The 19,018-nt window shown below is 40.2% G+C and overlaps 1 protein-coding gene across 3 annotated transcripts in view; it reads left to right on the top strand.

Annotated features, from left to right (window-relative positions):
• The window catches only part of ERCC4 (ERCC excision repair 4, endonuclease catalytic subunit), a 31,945-nt gene extending 14,273 nt beyond the window's left edge, over positions 1 to 17,672 (top strand). For all 3 annotated transcript variants that reach the window (XM_003916567.4, XM_009196031.4, XM_009196029.4), the window contains exons 8-11: positions 512 to 1,109; positions 3,149 to 3,241; positions 10,107 to 10,219; positions 12,974 to 17,672. In XM_003916567.4, the coding sequence (XP_003916616.1) occupies positions 512 to 1,109; positions 3,149 to 3,241; positions 10,107 to 10,219; positions 12,974 to 13,707 (1,538 nt within the window). In that variant the 3' untranslated portion in view covers positions 13,708 to 17,672. The remainder of the gene's footprint in view (positions 1 to 511; positions 1,110 to 3,148; positions 3,242 to 10,106; positions 10,220 to 12,973) is intronic.
• Positions 17,673 to 19,018: the final 1,346 nt, after the last annotated feature.

The raw sequence follows: 19,018 nt of genomic DNA, 5'->3' as shown, positions 1-19,018 counted from the left end.
TAAATCTGGAATCCCAAAGGAATAAACTAATGGGTCTCCTGTTTTATATCCTCAGCCAAGTATCTTTCCAAAAAAGCCTCAACTCTTCTATTACTTTAATATGTAATGAGCCGATACAAACTGAAGACATTGTCTAAATTGGCAAAGGAGACTAAGACAATTCACAAAAGAGGAAAAATCCATTTGGAATTAATTTAGGCGTATATAAGACCCTCTGAAAAAAATATATTAATTAAAAAGAACTTCTTTAAAGCCACCATTATACCACAGTTGTACTTTCATAAGATTGAGTAGTCTGGCTTCAACTTTACTGAAAAGATTTAAGTAATCTTGCCAGAGAGGAGAAAGCATTTGATCAATACCTAAGACCCTTTTAAAATAGTTTGTAAATTGTGGATCTTTGATACCAACAGGTAAGATGTCTTCCCTTCAGGTGAAGGAATAAGGGGACACAGGGAAACTAGGAGGACAAGTGAGGTAATAGTAACATAATGTTGTTTTCTATTTTCAGGTCAAGTACTGATATGTGCAAGTGATGACCGAACATGTTCCCAGCTGAGAGACTATATCACTCTTGGAGCGGAGGCCTTCTTATTGAGGCTCTACAGGAAAACCTTTGAGAAGGATAGCAAAGCTGAAGAAGTCTGGATGAAATTTAGGAAGGAAGACAGTTCAAAGAGAATTAGGAAATCTCACAAAAGACCCAAAGACCCCCAAAACAAAGAACGGGCTTCTGCCAAAGAAAGGACCCTCAAAAAAAAAAAGCGGAAGTTGACCTTAACTCAAATGGTAGGAAAACCTGAGGAACTGCGAGAGGAAGGAGATGTCGAGGAAGGATATTGTCGAGAAATAAGCAGTAGCCCAGAAAGCTGCCTGGAAGAAATTAAGCATGAAGAATTTGATGTAAATTTATCATCGGATGCTGCTTATGGAATCCTGAAAGAACCCCTCACTATCATCCATCCGCTTCTGGGCTGCAGCGACCCCTATGCTCTGACAAGGGTACTCCATGAAGTGGAACCAAGATACGTGGTTCTTTATGACGCAGAGCTAACCTTTGTTCGGCAGCTTGAAATTTACAGGGCAAGTAGGCCTGGGAAACCTCTGAGGCAAGTTATAAAGAATCAAAGCTTTCAGTTGCACAGTTCTTTAGGATTTAACCCAGAAACTATACCAGTTGCATGTTAGTTTTCTTTAATATCCGTTACGATGCTGCTTATGTTTATGAAACCTTATTTTGCTTCCTGATGAATCTGGGAAGTTGGATAGGAAGGATGTCAAGTGTCATAGCAGGACAGCAAACCAAGGGGACTGCTCACGTTCTCATTACGTGCTGCTGTGTGTTCTGTCCTTTATTCTTTGGGCATTGATTTGCAGCATATGGGGTGCTGTATCTGAAAAAAATCTAAGAAATGCATAATATTCTAATTTCTACCAAAAATTAATATAACTGTGACTTGGCTAAGTAATTTTAATCTTCTAAAATGTCTTTCCTATAAATTTTAAGAAATGACTCTAAATTACATCCACATAAAACTGAAGTGTTGGGGGAATTACTGTACCAGGTTTACTTGAGTTTCAAGAAATATCAGATAAAACATCTACAGAAATATCAGATGAGAAAATGATGCCTCCCAAAGAAGATAGTGTTCTGGCTTTCCAATTATCTGAGGGGAAATAAACAGCAAAATTAATATCCTGAACTCAGTCTGAACCAAAAACGGAGCCAAAAGAAACCTTCCCCTAGCATTTTAACTAACACAGCCTTTCAGAGTAGAGATGAATGGAGGAGCTGGATCAGAAATAATGCAGGATGAAGAGATTAGATGAGGCTGGTAAAATAATTATAGGCTGGTAAATTTTTTGTACTTTGCTGCCGATCAACTTTGTAGATAGCTTATGTACACCAAGCTTCTTTCTTGCCTGAGAACAGATTAGCGTGATATTTGGGAGCAAAATGTTAGAATCAGAAGGGACCTGGGAGTGCAACCACTTACTCTGTCAACGAGAAACTGAGGCCCAGAAATGGTGACTTGGCCTTGGCCACATGACACACCCGTGGGAGAACTGAGTCTCTGGACTCATTACCCAATGATCTTTTCTCTGTTTACACTTCAAAGAATTATCATCTAGGAAGATAACAGCTAAAAGAAAAACCAAGGCTCAAAAAGGAAAATAGCTTTGACTGAAGGTGAACCTAAGGGACAGAGGAGGTGCTTAATTCAGCTCTCTTAGCAACAAACAAGATGGAAAAGCAGGACTTTTCTCTTTTTTTTCTTTTTTCCTTTTTTTTTTTTTGAGACAGTTTTGCCCAGATGCCCAGACTGGAGTGCAGTGTTGCAATCACGGCTCGCTGCAGCCTCAACACCTCCCCCTTTCCCTGACTCACCTGATCCTCCCACATCAGCGCCAGGTGGCTCGGACTACAGGCATGTGCCACCATGCTCAACTCATTCTTTTTTTTTTTTTTTTTTCTGTAGAGATGGGGTCTCACTATATTACCCAGGCTGATCTTCTGGGCTCAAGTGATCCTCCCACCTCAGCCTCCCAAAGTGCTGGGATTACAGGTGTGAGCCACCGTGCCCAGCCTAAAAAGCAGGCCTTTTCTAAGAGAAAGTAGATCAAATTATTCTTTGAGATGCCTGATATAATCCATATGTCTTCTATGCCCGTGTATTTATATAAAATGTGTGACCGCTGTGTTCTCTTAAGACATGAACAAAAAAAAAACCGTTCATAGGCTGGTTTTCATAACTTTCATAACATACTACCCAACTTTTTCAATGATTGTTTGGCAGAGGTGCCAAGGAAGAATTGGAGAAGCCTCTAAAATTTGTGTTTTTTTAATTTGTTTATAGTTATGAGGAAAGAACTATTCTATTCCTCTAGTTATATTTCAGTGTTTACCTAAACTCTTTTCTTCCTTTTGGCAAAAGAAAATTTAAAAAGCCCTGTGTGGTAACAAGACCTTTAACAGGTGGGGTTTAGGCAGCTTAATTTGAGCTAGTGTGTGATAAATGAAACCGTTGATTCTTAGTCAAATATTTATTATTTGAACACTCTAGGCTGCTGATTTCAAATGTTCTGCTGTTCCTTTCAGGGATTAAAAATGCTGTTTTTCCTCTAAAAGTTCTGTCTTAACATGCAGGGTTTACTTTCTTATATACGGAGGTTCAACTGAGGAACAACGCTATCTCACTGCTTTGCGGAAAGAAAAGGAAGCTTTTGAAAAACTCATAAGGTAATACATAGAAAATCAGTATGAAAGCCCCAACTACATTGGAAACCTTTCACGGTCTGGAGGCTTCTCTGGATCGGGGAGTATCAGATAGCCCTGCTCAGGAAGGATGGGGCAAGGAAGAAGTTGGAGAGGATCACATTGAGATAAACGTGTAGTCTGAATTGTCCTCCAGTGTAGACCTCGGCACGTACTTCCTTTTTCTCTTCCCCCTCTCTTCCTTTATCTCCAGTTGCTTTTCAGTGGTTTGTTTAATAGAATATTAGAAATGTAACAAAGACAACTGCTTTTCTGTTTATGAAGCAGTATGACAAAACACCAGAAATATAGCGAAAATACTGCTTTTCTAAGAAATATGTTGGTAAATCTCCCTCCTCCCTGCCTTATGCACAAGATTCTCCCCTCCTTTGAATGATTTTTTTTTCCTTGTAAAATTTCCATTGTCTGTGGGTGGGTGACTGCCTTACCATTTATTGGGAAATGCTTTTACAGCACAGCCAGTTAGGATCACCAATAGAATCACTCTGGGAAAATATTTCTTAGGAAGTGTGTTGTTTGTCTGGACATACACATGTGTATGTTTTTAAGAATGAGTATCTGGTACTATTCCAAATCCAAGTAGAAAATGCCTTTCCATTTTACAAAAGGAAAATGTTGAAATACTCACAAACTGGATGGCTACTTCTTGCCCTGAAGGCATTCGAGAAATCTGATAACCACCCACCAGGGGTATTGTCAAGGAGATTGCAGCCTGGTGTGGGAAGATGGGCCAGGTGATCTCTAAGGGCCTCAGAAGCCAGGGTAAGGGCTGGATGGGGCATCACGGAGCTGAGCCAGAGAAAGTTAGACCAGCAGAGACCATGGCCTGGATGGAGTGGGCTGGGCCAGACCAATCTTCCAAACCTCAGACATTGGCAATGGAGGGCAGAAATTATTTTTAGCAGTAGTCAACCGGCCAGGACCCTAGGCCAGATTTCAAAATGGATAACCATTCTACAGTGGTGTCTGTGGGTTTTCCGTGTACGTGCAAAATATACATATAACCCGGATAGCCCAGTAGAAGAATTCTTGGAAATCGGAGTATTTGCTGAATCAGTGGCATGGAGTCCCACGATGGGGGTCAACATGATGCATGGGCAGTCCCCTCTTTTCCCTTCATATCCTCTCAAATGGTGGTATGGCTTGGCCATGGATTCATCCAGCTACTAGTCATACAAGTATTGCTCAGTCCTCTCAGCCTGTGAAAATATGTTTTCTACCAATGTGCTTTATGGTATTGTTTATGTCGTATATGTGGGTGTATATATTTTTCAAAAACACAGTTCAGAAATCATGTTATAACAGACCAAGCATTATACCAGCTGCCTCTTCTTGTTCCAGGCTCTTTGCTCTTCTCTGTCTTACTCTTTGTCTTCTAGACCTTCACGCCACAAGGCTCAAATAGTAAACAGATATTTATTAAGCATCTGGTATGTGCCAGGCCCTGTGCTAATATTAAAGTACTGAGGTTACAAGTGGTGCAGAAAAAGCCTCTGCCCTCTTGGAACTTACCCTGTAGTGGAAAAGAGACATTCAATGATTATAAATATTGTAATAAGTAGAAGTATATAGAGCGCCGCTGGCTGCAAAGGTAAAAGAAGAGGGTGTAATAGGAGAATACATTGAAGACCTCACCCAGACCATAAGCTGATCAGGAGCCGCTTCCCTGCGGAAGGGATATTCAAGCTGATACTAGGCAGATGGGGTGGAAAGGGGGTTATGTTGAACAAAGGCGTGTATGAAGGCTCCGAGGTACAAGAGGCCCTGTGAAGGATTTAGGACTTCATGGGCAGTAAGACCGCACTGAAGCATTCTAAGTAGGCAAGTGACTTAAGTATGTTTGTAAAGGCTGTCTCTGGCATCAAACTGAGGAGTGAGTGAGTGTGGAAACCAGTCAGAATGCTATTGCAGTCTGATGAGAAGGTGGTAGCCAAGATTAGGTTAATGGAGGAAAGAAGACAGATTTGAGAGAGATTTGGGAGATAGAATCAAAGAATTGGTGATACTGGATGTGAGCCAGTACATCCTGACCATCCTTCACTCTTTTTAAAACAGCCTTTGCCCAAGTTTTTGCTCATTAAAATAATTGTCACCTAGATAGAAATGAGTGCATAGAGCTAAAATACTCAGATTGGGTTTTCAGTATTCATGTCAGGGTTCCCCAAGATCATCCTCAGGCTCGATGATTCACTAGAAGAACTCACATGAGTCAGAAAAGGTGTTATACTCGCAGTACAGTTTCTTCCAGCAAAAGGATACGGATTAAGACTGGATGCAGTGGCTCACGCGTGTAATCCCAGCACTTTTGAGAAGCCAAGGCACGCAGATAGCTTGAAGTCAGGAGGCGTTCACGACCAGCCTGGCCAACATGGTGAAACCCTGTCTCTACTAAAAATGCAAAAATTAGACAGGAGTGGTGGCGCATGCCTGTCATCCCAGCTACCTGGGAGGCTAAGGTGGGAGAATCACTCAAACCCCAGGAGGTGGAGGTTGCAGTGAGCTTAGATCATGCAACTGCATTCCAGCCTGGGCAACAGAGTGAGACCCCTTCTCAAAAAAAAAAAAAAGATACAGATTAAAATCAGCAAAGGGAAAAGGCACGTGGGGCAAAGTCCAGGAAAAACCAGGCCTAAGCTTCCAGGTATCCTCTCATAGTGGAGTCACATGGATGTGCTGAATCCTCCCAGCAACAGTGCGTGACCACACATGCAAAGTGTTGTCGACACGGAAACTCACCTGAGCCTCCAGGCCCCACATTTGTACTGAGCTGAGCCACATAGACACAGAGTACCTCCGTGGCTAGCTACAGCTCCTCAGACTCCAGCCCCCAAAGCAACAACAGACATTTACCATAAATCACATCGTCAGCATAAACTGTCTGATCCAACTGGCACATTGTGACCCAGGGCCTCAGGCATATAAGAGCCTTCTTATCAGGGAGAATACTATACCGGCTCAGAGCTCATCTCCCAGGAGCTGATCAAGAGCCAGTGTTGAGGAGAGAAGCCTTTCTTGGAAACATGCAGAGTTTGAGCAGTCCAGGCCTGCCGAGTTAATCCTTTCCTGCACAATGTTAGAGCCAGAGGAGCCTGACAGAATGAGAGGAAGACATCACCTGAGTAGGTGAGTTTCATGCTTCGCCTGTCTTCATGCAACTGCCTCTTCTCCAGTGCATCAGGGAATCTAATCTAGAAAAGAGCACTTTTAGTAGATAGTAGTAAGGTATCAGATCCCATGCCATTCCTGATTTATGCACCTGCTTCTACACATCAGAGGACTCAGTGACAAGCTGTGGATTAGCCTTATACATACTGGAAAACGTCACTCAGCAGAGCCTGGAACATGGACTCTCTCCCACATTTCAGTCCATACGATAATTTCTGCACCAGGTTTTAACATAATTTTGTCTTTTATCTGGCATAATTTTTTAATGCTTTCCATGGTGATTGTCCGCTTGTCATAAATAATATCTTCCCATTTTACCCAGCAGTCAATCAGATGGTTGCACTATTTAGAATCTTAAGATACTTACTTTCCCTGGAAACTTGGGAAATTTGAGAGGTGCTTCTTTTGCAAAGCAGAAACAGATTTGAGGTGCATTGTTCAAAAAACATTTGCACTGTTGCTGTACTTAGAGAAAAATTTAATGTGAAGATAAGACAGTGTGCTTTTACCAAGACCTCCTTGGGTGATATTGTAAGAACAAAAGCAATTGTGGCTCTTTAAAATAACCCAGAAAGGAACAAGTCAGGTGAACTGACAGTGAAAGGATTGTGTAGCTGGATTAAAGATCTGTAGATTACAGATAACAAGTAAAGAGGAAAAGATTACATTGCTAAATATCAATCATAATTTTATTTCTACTCAGGGAGCATTTGAAATTTTACAGTTTGAAAATATGATCACAAAATGAGCTAGCATGAAGGCTTAAGTAAATGCCCATTGGAAGAGACTTCTAGTTCAGTTCCACTTTCCTATGTTGGCATAGGATTATGTTGTACACGCTATTCAAATACCATTGAAGACTGGGTGCAGTGGCTCACGCCTGTAATCCCAGCACCTTCGAAGGCCAAGGCAAGAGGATCACTTGAGCCCAGGAGCTCAAGACCAGCCTGGGCAACATGTGAGAACCCATCTCAATTTGTTTAAAAATTACAATAAATAAATTTTGATAAAAATACCATTGAAGATACTAAAGCAAGCATAGGAAAGCTTGGTGCTTTAAGCAGAAATAGAAATCTGAATTTTTTAATTATTGTTTTGTGTCTGGCACATAGGGGAACTTGGGTAATTATGCCACATGTTGAAAGCAAGAGACTGGCTGTTTATAATTGTGATAAATTTCTGTTAAATTGAATTACTGGTTAGGAAGGCTTATTTTCTTCATAGTCCAGGTTTCATCTCTGGAATATATTTTTTCTCAGATTCGACTTGTAGTTAAGTTGTAACATTTAGTGGTAAACTAGCTGTTTTCTGTAGCTATTAGTGGAAACAATTGTGGAATTATTCGAAAGCAAATCTTCAGTTTTTTAGTATAATCGTGGATAATTAGACAAAGAGATTACCATGTTATAAGAAAAGTACATAGTAATAACACCTAACATTTATATGGTGCTTACTAGGTGCCAGACATTGTTCTGAGCACCTTGCATATATTATGTAATCCTCGTAACAGTCTTTTGAGGTAGGTTTTTAAATTATTATCCTCATTTTACCGATAAAGAAATTGAAGTACAGAGCCATGAAATGACTTGCCCGAGGTCATGTGGCCAGTAAATGGTTTCAAATCCACACACTTTGGAACCGGAATCTGGACTCTAACCTCCTAAGATTATACAGACTACAAATTAACCAGGAAATTGGGATGATCCCATGTGTGATACACAGCTTAGCCAGTGTAACAAGTAGCAACAAAGTGGGGGGCACAATGAACCTAATAATACCAAATGAATGTTAAGGAAAAATAGAAGAGCAATAATTCTTTTGAATGGTTTGCCCTTTGTCCTAACCAGAGTGCAATAGACAGAATGGAGTGGTAACGAGAGGCAGCCAGAGCCATTGCCATTGCAAAGGGCTTTTCAGCAGGTAGCGCTTGAGTCTGGTATTGAGAATAATGGGAAAACACATGGAACTGGAACCACTGCCTGCCCCCTTGTGATCTAGTTATGAAATTTGTACTAATAATATATTTGCATTTATAGGTTGTTTCAAATAGTATAAAATTTAAAATTACAATTTCTGTTCTTTAGTAGTATCTTTTAGTGATACCCTGCTCTAAAATATTTCTCCAGAGTGGTTGAAGAATTGGACCCTCTGATTTCATTTCCTCTAATGGGTGTATTAGTCCATTTTCATACTGCTATGAAGAAATACCCCAGACTTGGTAATTTGTGAAGAAAAGAGGTTTAGTTGATTCACAGGTTTCACATGGCTGGGGAGGCCTTGGGAGACTTACAATCATGGCAGAAGGGGAAGCAAACTTGTCCTTCTTCACATGGCAGCGGGAGAGAGAATGAGTGCCAGCAGGAGAAATGCCAGACACTTACGAAACCATCAGATCTCGTGAGAACTCACTCACTATCACGAGACTAGCATGGGGTAAACCACCCCCATGATTCAGTCACTTCCCACCAGGTCCCTTCCAGGACACATGGGGATTATCAAAACTATTAATTCAAGATGAGAGTTGGGTGGAAATCCAGCCAGACCATATCAATGGGAAAATCTTGATTGTTTTAACCCTTGTTGAAATTAACTAATATTGATGGTTCCTCTTCTATTCCCCTCACCTTAATCTTTTTTACTGCAGTTCCTCAGTTCCAGTTTTTTTTTTTTTTCTTCTCATGTTTGCTTTGTTCCCTCGACTCAGTTGCAAACCCAAGGAGGGAAGAGACTCAGCTTATATATCTTTTCTGTCATACCCGGCAGAATTAAGTATAACATATTTTACCAGTTTTGAAAAACAAGGCTACTGCAAACCTGGCTTACTCTTTCTGTGATTATTAAGGATCTTGTCATGATGTGGTTCCAAATTGCGAATGTTAGTTATGATTGTACTGTCCTCTAGATCTACCATATGAGATATGAGCCACCTTGAAGACAGGAATTCTTGCATGATCACAATTATATCCAAAGTACCTAGAGCACCACACAGGAACACTCCACAAATGTTTTTCAATAAATGCATGAGTGAGTAATGAATGCTGCTCCCAAGGCAGAACCTGAGCTGTTGATTTTTTGTTTTAATCTCTGATAGAAATTTGATTTCTTGTATCTATTTCAAAGTCTTGATCTTGATTTTTCTTTAAAACTCAGGGTGTTTAATGGGGCCTCCCACCTGGAGTTTTTAAAAATCAAAATTGTATCATATATGTTTTTTAGTTTCTTAATGATTTTTAACCCCTACTTATGATTACCCTGAAAATGTTTGAATATAAATGATTTACATTTTAACATCAATAACACTTTAACCTTATAAACAGTCTCAGGAATCTCTTGGTGGCATTTTTTACATGTGGCATTTTTTTTTTTACATGCTTATGTTGTTTCTTAAATATTTGAATATAAAATCAAAATAAGCAACTGCTTTTTTTACTCTGGAAAATCAAGAAGTAGTACCCGACCAAGATACTTTTTACCTTAATTTTTTCTACTTCCTTTACCTATCACTTGTCTTGGCATATTTACTTCTAATATATTCCTTGTTGTTATTTTTTTTTCTCTTACTGCCATCATCATGTAGATAATTTTCAATACTACAATTTACAAACGATAAAATCTAGAATTTTGAAATTCATTTCAAAAATGTTGACAATGTTTTCTCCCGCAGGGAAAAAGCGAGCATGGTTGTCCCTGAAGAAAGAGAAGGCAGAGATGAAACAAACCTAGACCTAGTAAGAGGCACAGCGTCTACAGATGTTTCCACTGACACTCGGAAAGCCGGTGAGTCCTGCACTTTGTCAAGCACCTCCATTGCCTGAAAAGGGGGCCGTGAAGTTCCAGAGTTACTCTGCCAAGGCTTGGTCTGTATCAACAAACTCTTAAAAATGGGGTTTAGGCCAAGGAGAGGATGTGGACTTCCCTAATCTAATCTCAGCTCTACCATTTACTCACCATGTGTCCTCCTCAGAGCGAAGGCACTGTGTCATCTGCAAATCATGTGAGGTTGAGTTCTAGGCACCCCAGCTTAGAATGGGTTATGTTCCAGCTTTGCCTTTATATTTGGTTGGTTGAGACTCAGAATGTACTTTTGCAAATAAACTTTGGTAAATGGTGGTTAGGTTCTTATCTCAACCTAAAAAGCCAGTTTAACCCAGAGTCGTTGAAGGAAGTTTCTCCTTCCCTCCTCTGCCTCTCCCCTTAGCTGTACACATAGGTGGGCTGCATACACTCCCCCTCTCCTTTTGTATTCATGTCTTCTTGGTAGCTCCCCAGATCTCCAGTGTCTGGTACACATTGCTGTGCAGTGTCCGAACTGTGGCATGCCACCAAGACCTGCTTAATTCCAAGTGCACTGTGATCCAGAAGTCACCATTTTCCCATTCCCCAAGTTCCTATTTTCCCATGCCAGCAGCTGATTCCAGCCAGGCGGATGAGAAGAGCAATACGATTGAGTTGGTTTAACCTTTGGTGAGGCCAAATACAGTTAGAGCAGTGGATGTCAGAATTTAGTAGACTTTAGAATAACCTCAGATGCTTGTTAAAACTGTAGATTCATAGCCCTCAATTCATAGAAATTCTGACTCAGTGGATGTGAAATGGAGCCAGCATCTCAGGGGCTTCTCATGGAAGTAGTTTTTGGACCATACTTTGGGAAACACTGCCTCAGAGCCTCTGTGTCTTGTTCAAAGAAGATTCTTTGAAAAATCAACCAGTTTGTTGACATTTCATGAAGAAGGACAGAATGTAAGGCAGTATGAAGGAAGACAGATTGGAGTGTATGGGTAGCTGTTCGTAGAAGTCTGTCCTTAGAGGTCAGTTCTCATGCCTTCATATTAGTTGCCTATGGCTGCTATAACGAATACCACAGACTTAGTGGCTCAAAACAGCATATGTTTTATTATGTTACAGTTCTGCAGGTTCAAAGTCCAAATGGGTTTTATGAGGCAAGATATTGGCATGGCTGCATTCCTCCTGGAGGCTCTAGGAGAGAAACCCTTTCCTGGCCTTTTCCAGCCTCTATAGGTCACCTGAATTCCTTAGCTTATAGCCCCTTCCTCCATCTTCAAAGCCAGTAGCATAGCATCCTGTCTTCTCTGATCATCCTGCCTCCATCTTTCACTTCTGAGAACCCTTTGGCCTACCTAGATAACCCAGATAATCTCCCAATCTCAAAATACTTAACGGAGATACATTCTGAGAACTGTGTCATTAGGTGATTTCGTCATTACATGAACATCACAGAATGTGCTTACACAAGGCTAGACGGTCTACCCTGCTGCACAGCTAGGCTATGTGGTATGGTCTATGGCTCCTGGGCCACAAATCTGCATAGCATGTTACTGTACTGAATACTCTAGGCAAGTGTAACACAATGGTAAGTATTTGTGTATCTAAACACATCTAAACATAGAAAGGTATGATAAGAATACAGTATTGTGATCTTATGGGATGACTGTCTCACAGGCACTTTGTCATTGACCAAAACGTTGTGTACAGCACATGACCGTATTGATAGGTTGCAGGGATTTGGATGTGGACATCTTTACGGGGTACCATTATTCTGTCTGCAGCAGCCCTTGATACTTAAAAATGTAATCCTTAAACAAGCAGCATTAACATCACCTGGGATTTTGTTATAAATGCAGATTCTTAGACCCTTTAGATCCCAGACCTACTAAATACAGAATCTGCTTTTTTTTTTTTGAGACAGAGTTTCACGCTTGTTGCCCAGGCTGGAGTGCACTGGCGCAGTCTCGGCTCACTGCAACCTCCGCCTCCTGGGATCAAGTGATTCTCCTGCCTCAGCCTCACAAGTAGCTGGGATTACAGGTGCCCGCCACCATGCCCAGATGATTTTTTGTATTTTTAGTAGAGACAGGGTTTCACCATGTTGGCCAGGCTGGTCTCGGACTCCTTTCCGCAAGTGATCCACCTGCCTCAGCCTCCAAAGTGCTGGGATTACAGGTGTGAGCCACCCCGCCCGGCCCGAATCTGCTTTTTAATGTTACAATGTGAGAAACTGTGGTCTAAGATGTTCGTGTTTTTCCCAGCTCCTTCCCTTTCTCCATCTCTGGACTCTTTGATGTAAACACAATAGTTCCTAAGCCACTAGATTTACTCAGTGAGCCTTTTGAAGCATCTACTGTGTCTGCTGTTTTAAGCATCTGCCCTCAGGCTTTGTCCTAGGAATTGGGCATACATTGACCAACAAAATGTGGTCAGTGCAATAATAACGGGCTATGAGGAAACTACGCAGGGGAGACCTTAGCAGATATGTGTGGATTTACAAATCATTGCAAGTAAGGAACTACTGATAGAGTCTGACTTTCCTATTAGCTCAGTTTCGTTCAAGGGAAATTGCTTCTACTTTATAAACAAATCTGTTTGAAAATATAGAAATTATAAGGAATATTACCGTATAGAATTATGTAACCATCCATCAGCATTAACAACAGAAACATCGATTTTTAGATTTTGTTATATTCCTTCTTTGAGAGTTCTTCCCCAGTGACATTACTTACTTTTTCTCTACAGGTGGCCAGGAACAGAATGGTACACAGCAAAGCGTAGTTGTGGATATGCGTGAATTTCGAAGTGAGCTCCCATCTCTGATCCATCGTCGGGGCATTGACATTGAACCCGTGACTTTAGAGGTTGGAGATTACATCCTCACTCCAGAAATGTGTGTGGAGCGCAAGAGTATCAGTGATTTAATCGGCTCTTTAAATAACGGCCGCCTCTACAGCCAGTGCGTCTCCATGTCCCGCTACTACAAGCGTCCTGTGCTTCTGATCGAGTTTGACCCCAGCAAGCCTTTCTCTCTCACTGCCCGCGGTGCCTTGTTCCAGGAGATCTCCAGCAATGACATTAGTTCCAAACTCACTCTTCTTACACTCCACTTCCCCAGACTACGGATTCTCTGGTGCCCCTCTCCTCACGCAACGGCGGAGTTGTTTGAGGAGCTGAAACAAAATAAGCCACAGCCTGATGCGGCGACAGCACTGGCCATTACAGCAGATTCCGAAACCCTTCCCGAGTCAGAAAAGTACAATGCTGGTCCCCAAGACTTCTTGTTAAAAATGCCAGGGGTGAATGCCAAAAACTGCCGCTCCTTGATGCACCACGTTAAGAACATCGCAGAATTAGCAACCCTGTCACAAGACAAGCTCACGAGTATTCTGGGGAATGCCGCAAATGCCAAGCAGCTTTATGATTTCATTCACACCTCTTACGCAGAAGTCTTATCGAAAGGAAAAGGGAAAAAGTGAACAGTGATGGCTGTTTTCTTATCCCACGCCTGTGCTTTTCAGCTGCTCCTTGCCAGACATCATAGGTCGTTATTAATTATTAGGTTGGTATTTCATTCTTTTCCAATGCTCTCAATGGTTGTGCGGTGGACCAGAAGCCAGGATTCCTCTCTGAACTCTGCAGTTAGGCATCACTTTAACTTGCCTGTGCCTGCTCTTGTCCCTCCCTGCACCATCCATGCCAGGCTTAGCATGTTCCGTTTTGCAGGATCAGGTAAAGTTCCTACAAGTGTTTACAGAAGGTAGAAATTTTACCTGATCCTGACAGATCTCATTTAGAAAGGAACATGCTTTCTATGAGGGACAAGAGCAGGCACAAGAAAGCTACCATTTTTAACAGTCCTTGTTACCTGGTGCAACATAAATAACAGTCTTAATTGCACTTAATACCAGTGCCCCGTGGCTCTCCAAATCTGTTCTTTACTGTTGTGTCTGCTGGACATTTGAACTGATGTTTGTATGGGAATCGTGTTCTGACCCTTTGTCTATGAAGGAGCATTCTGGAACACTGAGAAGGAACATCTCTCTGCCATTCCTGACCAGTTCTCTCTACCATTTTCTTCAGCTCCATACTTCTTCTGCCTGTCTGCTCTAAGGAAATTTCATGGAGCCTTTAAGGTAGTCTAATTCAAGACAGTCTCCTCTAAAACTGGCTGACTAGTCTTCTAATGACCCGAACATATGTAGCATATACTATAACTTCATTGTTCAAAATTAGTATTTTTAAAACAAAATGAATTACCTGTTTGCAAAAGTTAATGATGAAGAAGCTCTTAGAATTCTCAATTTTTGCACATATTCAGTCTCCTAATATCCGAGATCTCTAAGTCCAAATGGCTAGTTACAGAATTTTTTCAGACTTCCTCGTTTCCCAGCTCTTATATCCTAAGACACCAGCATCATATCTTCTAGAAATATGACCTAATTGGCAGTGAGCCGAGATTGCGCCACTGCACCCCTGCCTGGGCAACAGAGCGAGACTTCGTCTCTATTAAAAAAAAAAAAAAAGAAAGAAAAAGAAACACAACCTAAGCTCACCTTCCCGTGATTCGTATTTCTCACAATCCTGTGTCAGCGTGGCCCCTTTCTTCTCTGTGTGAGGACTCAAATGCAAGCCAACGAGTGGCCCGCTAAGCTCTTAAGATTTGGTTTTTCTGCCTTGAGATAAAAAGGATTGTCGGTAAATGAAAGATCAATGTATGGAATATATAAAAATTCAAAAGAAATACATTTAAAAATCCATAAAGAAAAAAATCTCATTCTAAACTTCCTGATTAAATTGACTTTTTACATAAGTATACAGATAGGATATTCACAGCATCTTTGTACAGTTTTTAAACTTTTATATTTAAACATTATTAACTTACCTGTTGTTCACACGTTGAGTAATGAGTAGGAAATTTTCTACCTCAGAAGCTGATACAGACATCAGTTCTGCTAGCCATATCACACATTTTAATGTTTCATCAACAGCTATTTTTTTGTTTTTTACAGTATTTGAACTAATAGTGGATCATGTAACACAAAACTGTCTTTGACTTTAACAAAATTATCATTATTATTATTTTTTTTTTTTTTTTTTGAGGCAGAGTCTCCCTCTGCTGCCCAGGCCGGAGTGCAATGGCACGATCTCAGCTCACTGCAGCCTCCGCCTCCCAGGTTCAAGCAGTTCTCCCTCCCAAGTAGCTGGAATTATAGGCGTGCACCACCACGCCCGGCTAATTTTTGTGTTTTTAGTAGAGACGGGGGTTTCACCATGTTGGCCAGGCTGGTCTCAAACTACTGACCTCAGGTGATCCACCCACCTCAGCCTCCCAAAGTGCTGGGATAACAGGCGTGAGCCACTGCACCCAGCCAACAAAATTATTTTTAACTGTCCTTTCTGAACTGAACCTCTCACATTGGCATCTTGATTTATTGGTACTTAACCGTATATATGGATTTTGAACTCTACACAAGGATACTACCAGAATGAATTGAGGGATATCAGAACCAGATTGGTTATAGTAGAACCCTGTAAGATGATGTGGAGAGTAAGGAGAAGTACAAGAAATAAAAATTAGTTTAAGATGGAATAAAGATTTGGGCTGCTAATTTTTTCCCAGGATTCACAATATACCCGCTAGAATGGAAGACAAAAATTTGAATGATTACAACATTATTGTTAACATTCAATTTTGTATTTATTTTATTGAGTGTAGTTCAGAGTGTATTAAAATAGACCTACCACTTCAAATGATAATGATTATTATAATGTCTCTTCACCCTGTTCTAGCACTTCTTGCAGTATGTGGTTTCTGTTTTTTTCTTGTATAATTCCACTTGCCTTTTATTGTTGTTTCATTATGTAAAAGGAACATCTTCACATAGCATATCCTATGAAAGGGGTTTCATTCCAAGTTGAGTTTTCAAAAATAAGGTCTTAAAGCTACCATTTTCAACAGTCCTTGTTATCTAGTGCAACATAAATAACAGTCTTAATTGCACTTAATGCCGGTGCCCCGTGGCTCTCCAAATCTGTTCTTTGCTCTTGTATCTGCTGGACGCTTGAAGACAGGTGCACTGTCTCGTATGTATTTGAATTATGAACATTAATTTCTAATGAATTCTAAAATTGTCATTGTAAGTGAAAGCCTCTCGCTGCCACTTCCTCTTCCAACTACATAAATATATTTCAATGTATTTCCAGTTTTGGAAAATTTTCAATACATCCATCAAGTGTTTACTTAGATTTTTGTACAAATATTTTTACAATCTAAGAATCTTTGGTAAAGGAACTAGAGATGCATGCAGTTGCAAAATTAATGTATTTATTTTCCAGCAGAATTTTATTAACTTCACTTTTTTTCTCTCAAGATAGTAAATATCCAGTGTACTTATGAACTCATGTTTAGCTCTTTTAAAACCTTTTCTAAAAGCTAAATCAGCATTATTCTATTTTACAAGTTTTTTGTATAAAAATGTGAACATATGAGATATTGTGAGAAATCATTTTGTTTCATTTAAATCATAGTGCCTCTTTTGATACTTTCTTAAAATTATGCAAGAAGAAAACATTTTTAGTAGTGGTCATAAATATTATCCTTTTGGCAGTAAGTTATTACTACTTCTGCCTGAAGCTCAGTAGACAATATGTCTATATATGTTTGAGTACATCCTGGTTACAGTTTCCCAGCTCATGAGGAACTGAAAATAGTCTCATTCATCAACCCACTAGGATGTGAAGGGTTAAGTCTAGATTTGGTCGCGTTGAAATCCCACAATATAGAATTAATAAATGGCCTTCAGCAGGAAAACCTACACTGAAGCAAATCCGAAAAAGTGGGTCATGGGAGACAGGCATTACCGGTCTTTCCTTTTGTTTTGCAAGCATAATTTGATTTTCCTTTGGCTCACAAAACTTCTTTGGGGAAATTCTGTTTTGTGTTCAGTTTAACCTGGAAATGTCCTCTTAAAAACCAATATTTAGGAAAGTTCTTTTTTCAGGATGGAGTATATTAAAATTAAGCCAGGCTTTGACATGAATTATCACTTTTCTTTATTATTTTGTTTTCTATTTTGGTTTATAGCTATTTCTGGCTCAGTTATGAACTTCAGCACTTAATCATCCTTATCAACCACGTTTTTGGTGGCCTAAACCACTGTGCTGTTGTTTTTTAATTTAAAGATGCATAAGCCAAAATTTGGATGGGAGTGAGACATAACTGATTTATATGAATTTTAACGGGGTTGTATGTGTGTGTGTTTAATAAAATATATATTTATTCAGTATTTTCCTCAGCATTTTATGGGCAAAGTAAAAATAACAATGTATAGTGAAAGGGCATCTATTACCAGCACTGATAATTTAAAATCCTGAAAATGTTTCATTTTTTTCGTTTTTGTTACGAATAAACGATTAAAGGAGAAATGCTCTTTGAACCGCTGCTTTTGCTGTTTAATTCATTTGGTAACCTACTTTCTAAGACTTGAAAATACTGGTTACTTTTCCTTTCTGCTTTTCATTCCGTATCATGTCTCCTTAAGGAGGAAAACAAGACAAAACAAAAAAACTATTCTTCGGAAAATATTCATCTGTCAGTTTGTGATGAGTGTGCAGTGAGCACAATGCCTGGGATATCTTAGCTCAACAAAGGTGAATTCCTGGCCACTCCTGCCTCGTACATTTTTGTTCCTTTAATGTCAGAGTTGGAAGAAATGAATTATCCTTTCAACACCTCTGGAATTTATTGTAATCTTTCAAACAAGCTTAATTATTGGTTATTGATTGACTCAATGATTTAATTACATTTGCTTCTGCTTCAAAATGTAGATCTGTATCCCTTTTTAACAAGGTGTGAGACAGGTTATTTCTCAACATGTTTTAGTGTCTGAATAAAACTTTGGCAGACTAACCCCTTCTTAGCAGCAGCGCTGCAACTCACATTTTTAAAAAATCCCTTAGGCATTATCTCATTTAATCCTCATAACAAAGCCATGAAAGTACTATTATTTAATCTTGTTTTACAGTGATGAAACTGACACAGAGATGCTAAGTAATTTGCTCAAGGTCACCTAGTAGTAAATGGTGGAACCATGATTTGAAACCTTAATGTACAGCCCATAATGAAACAGTGGGGCTGTGGGGAGTAGTGGGAAACATTTCTGTACGCTTTTATGTATCTGATTACAAATATGTCATAGAAAAAGCAAATTGGTTTTTTGTTTTGTCTTTTGAGACGGAGTCTCGCTCTGTCACCAGGCTGGAGTGCAGTGGTGCGATCTTGGCTCACTGCAACTTCCAACTCCCGTGTTCAAGCTATTCTCCTGCCTCAGCCTCCCAAGTAGCTGGGATTACAGGCGCCCGCCACCACGCCCAGCTAATTTTTTGTATTTTTAGTAGAGATGGCGTTTCACCATGTTGGCCAGGATGGTCTTGATCTCCTGACCTTGTGATCCGCCCGCCTCGGCCTCCCAAAGTGCTGGGATTACAGGCGTGAGCCACCGTGCCCGGCTTGCAAATTGGTTTGTTTTTTTATCTCTCTTAAAGTGTCAAAAGCAAGTATATAAAACTTAGATAATACTGAGTCTCCTCTCTGTGTAGAGCTAGATATTTAGCAGTGGCCTAGGCTGTCTGTGATTTTCTAGGGCCATATGCCTCTTGGTCACTGATTAGGAGGGCTATTTTGCAACCTCATAAGAATAGAGGTTAATTTAAATAAAACTATTGGCCATGCCAATGATTCTTGTCCGTTGCATTGCAAAGGCCATTGCCTAGTGTAGCATTAACCGG

This window comes from Papio anubis, chromosome 18 (genome assembly GCF_008728515.1).
Source record: "Papio anubis isolate 15944 chromosome 18, Panubis1.0, whole genome shotgun sequence".
Lineage (NCBI taxonomy): Eukaryota > Metazoa > Chordata > Mammalia > Primates > Cercopithecidae > Papio > Papio anubis.
This window is presented reverse-complemented; position numbering and strand designations above follow the sequence as displayed.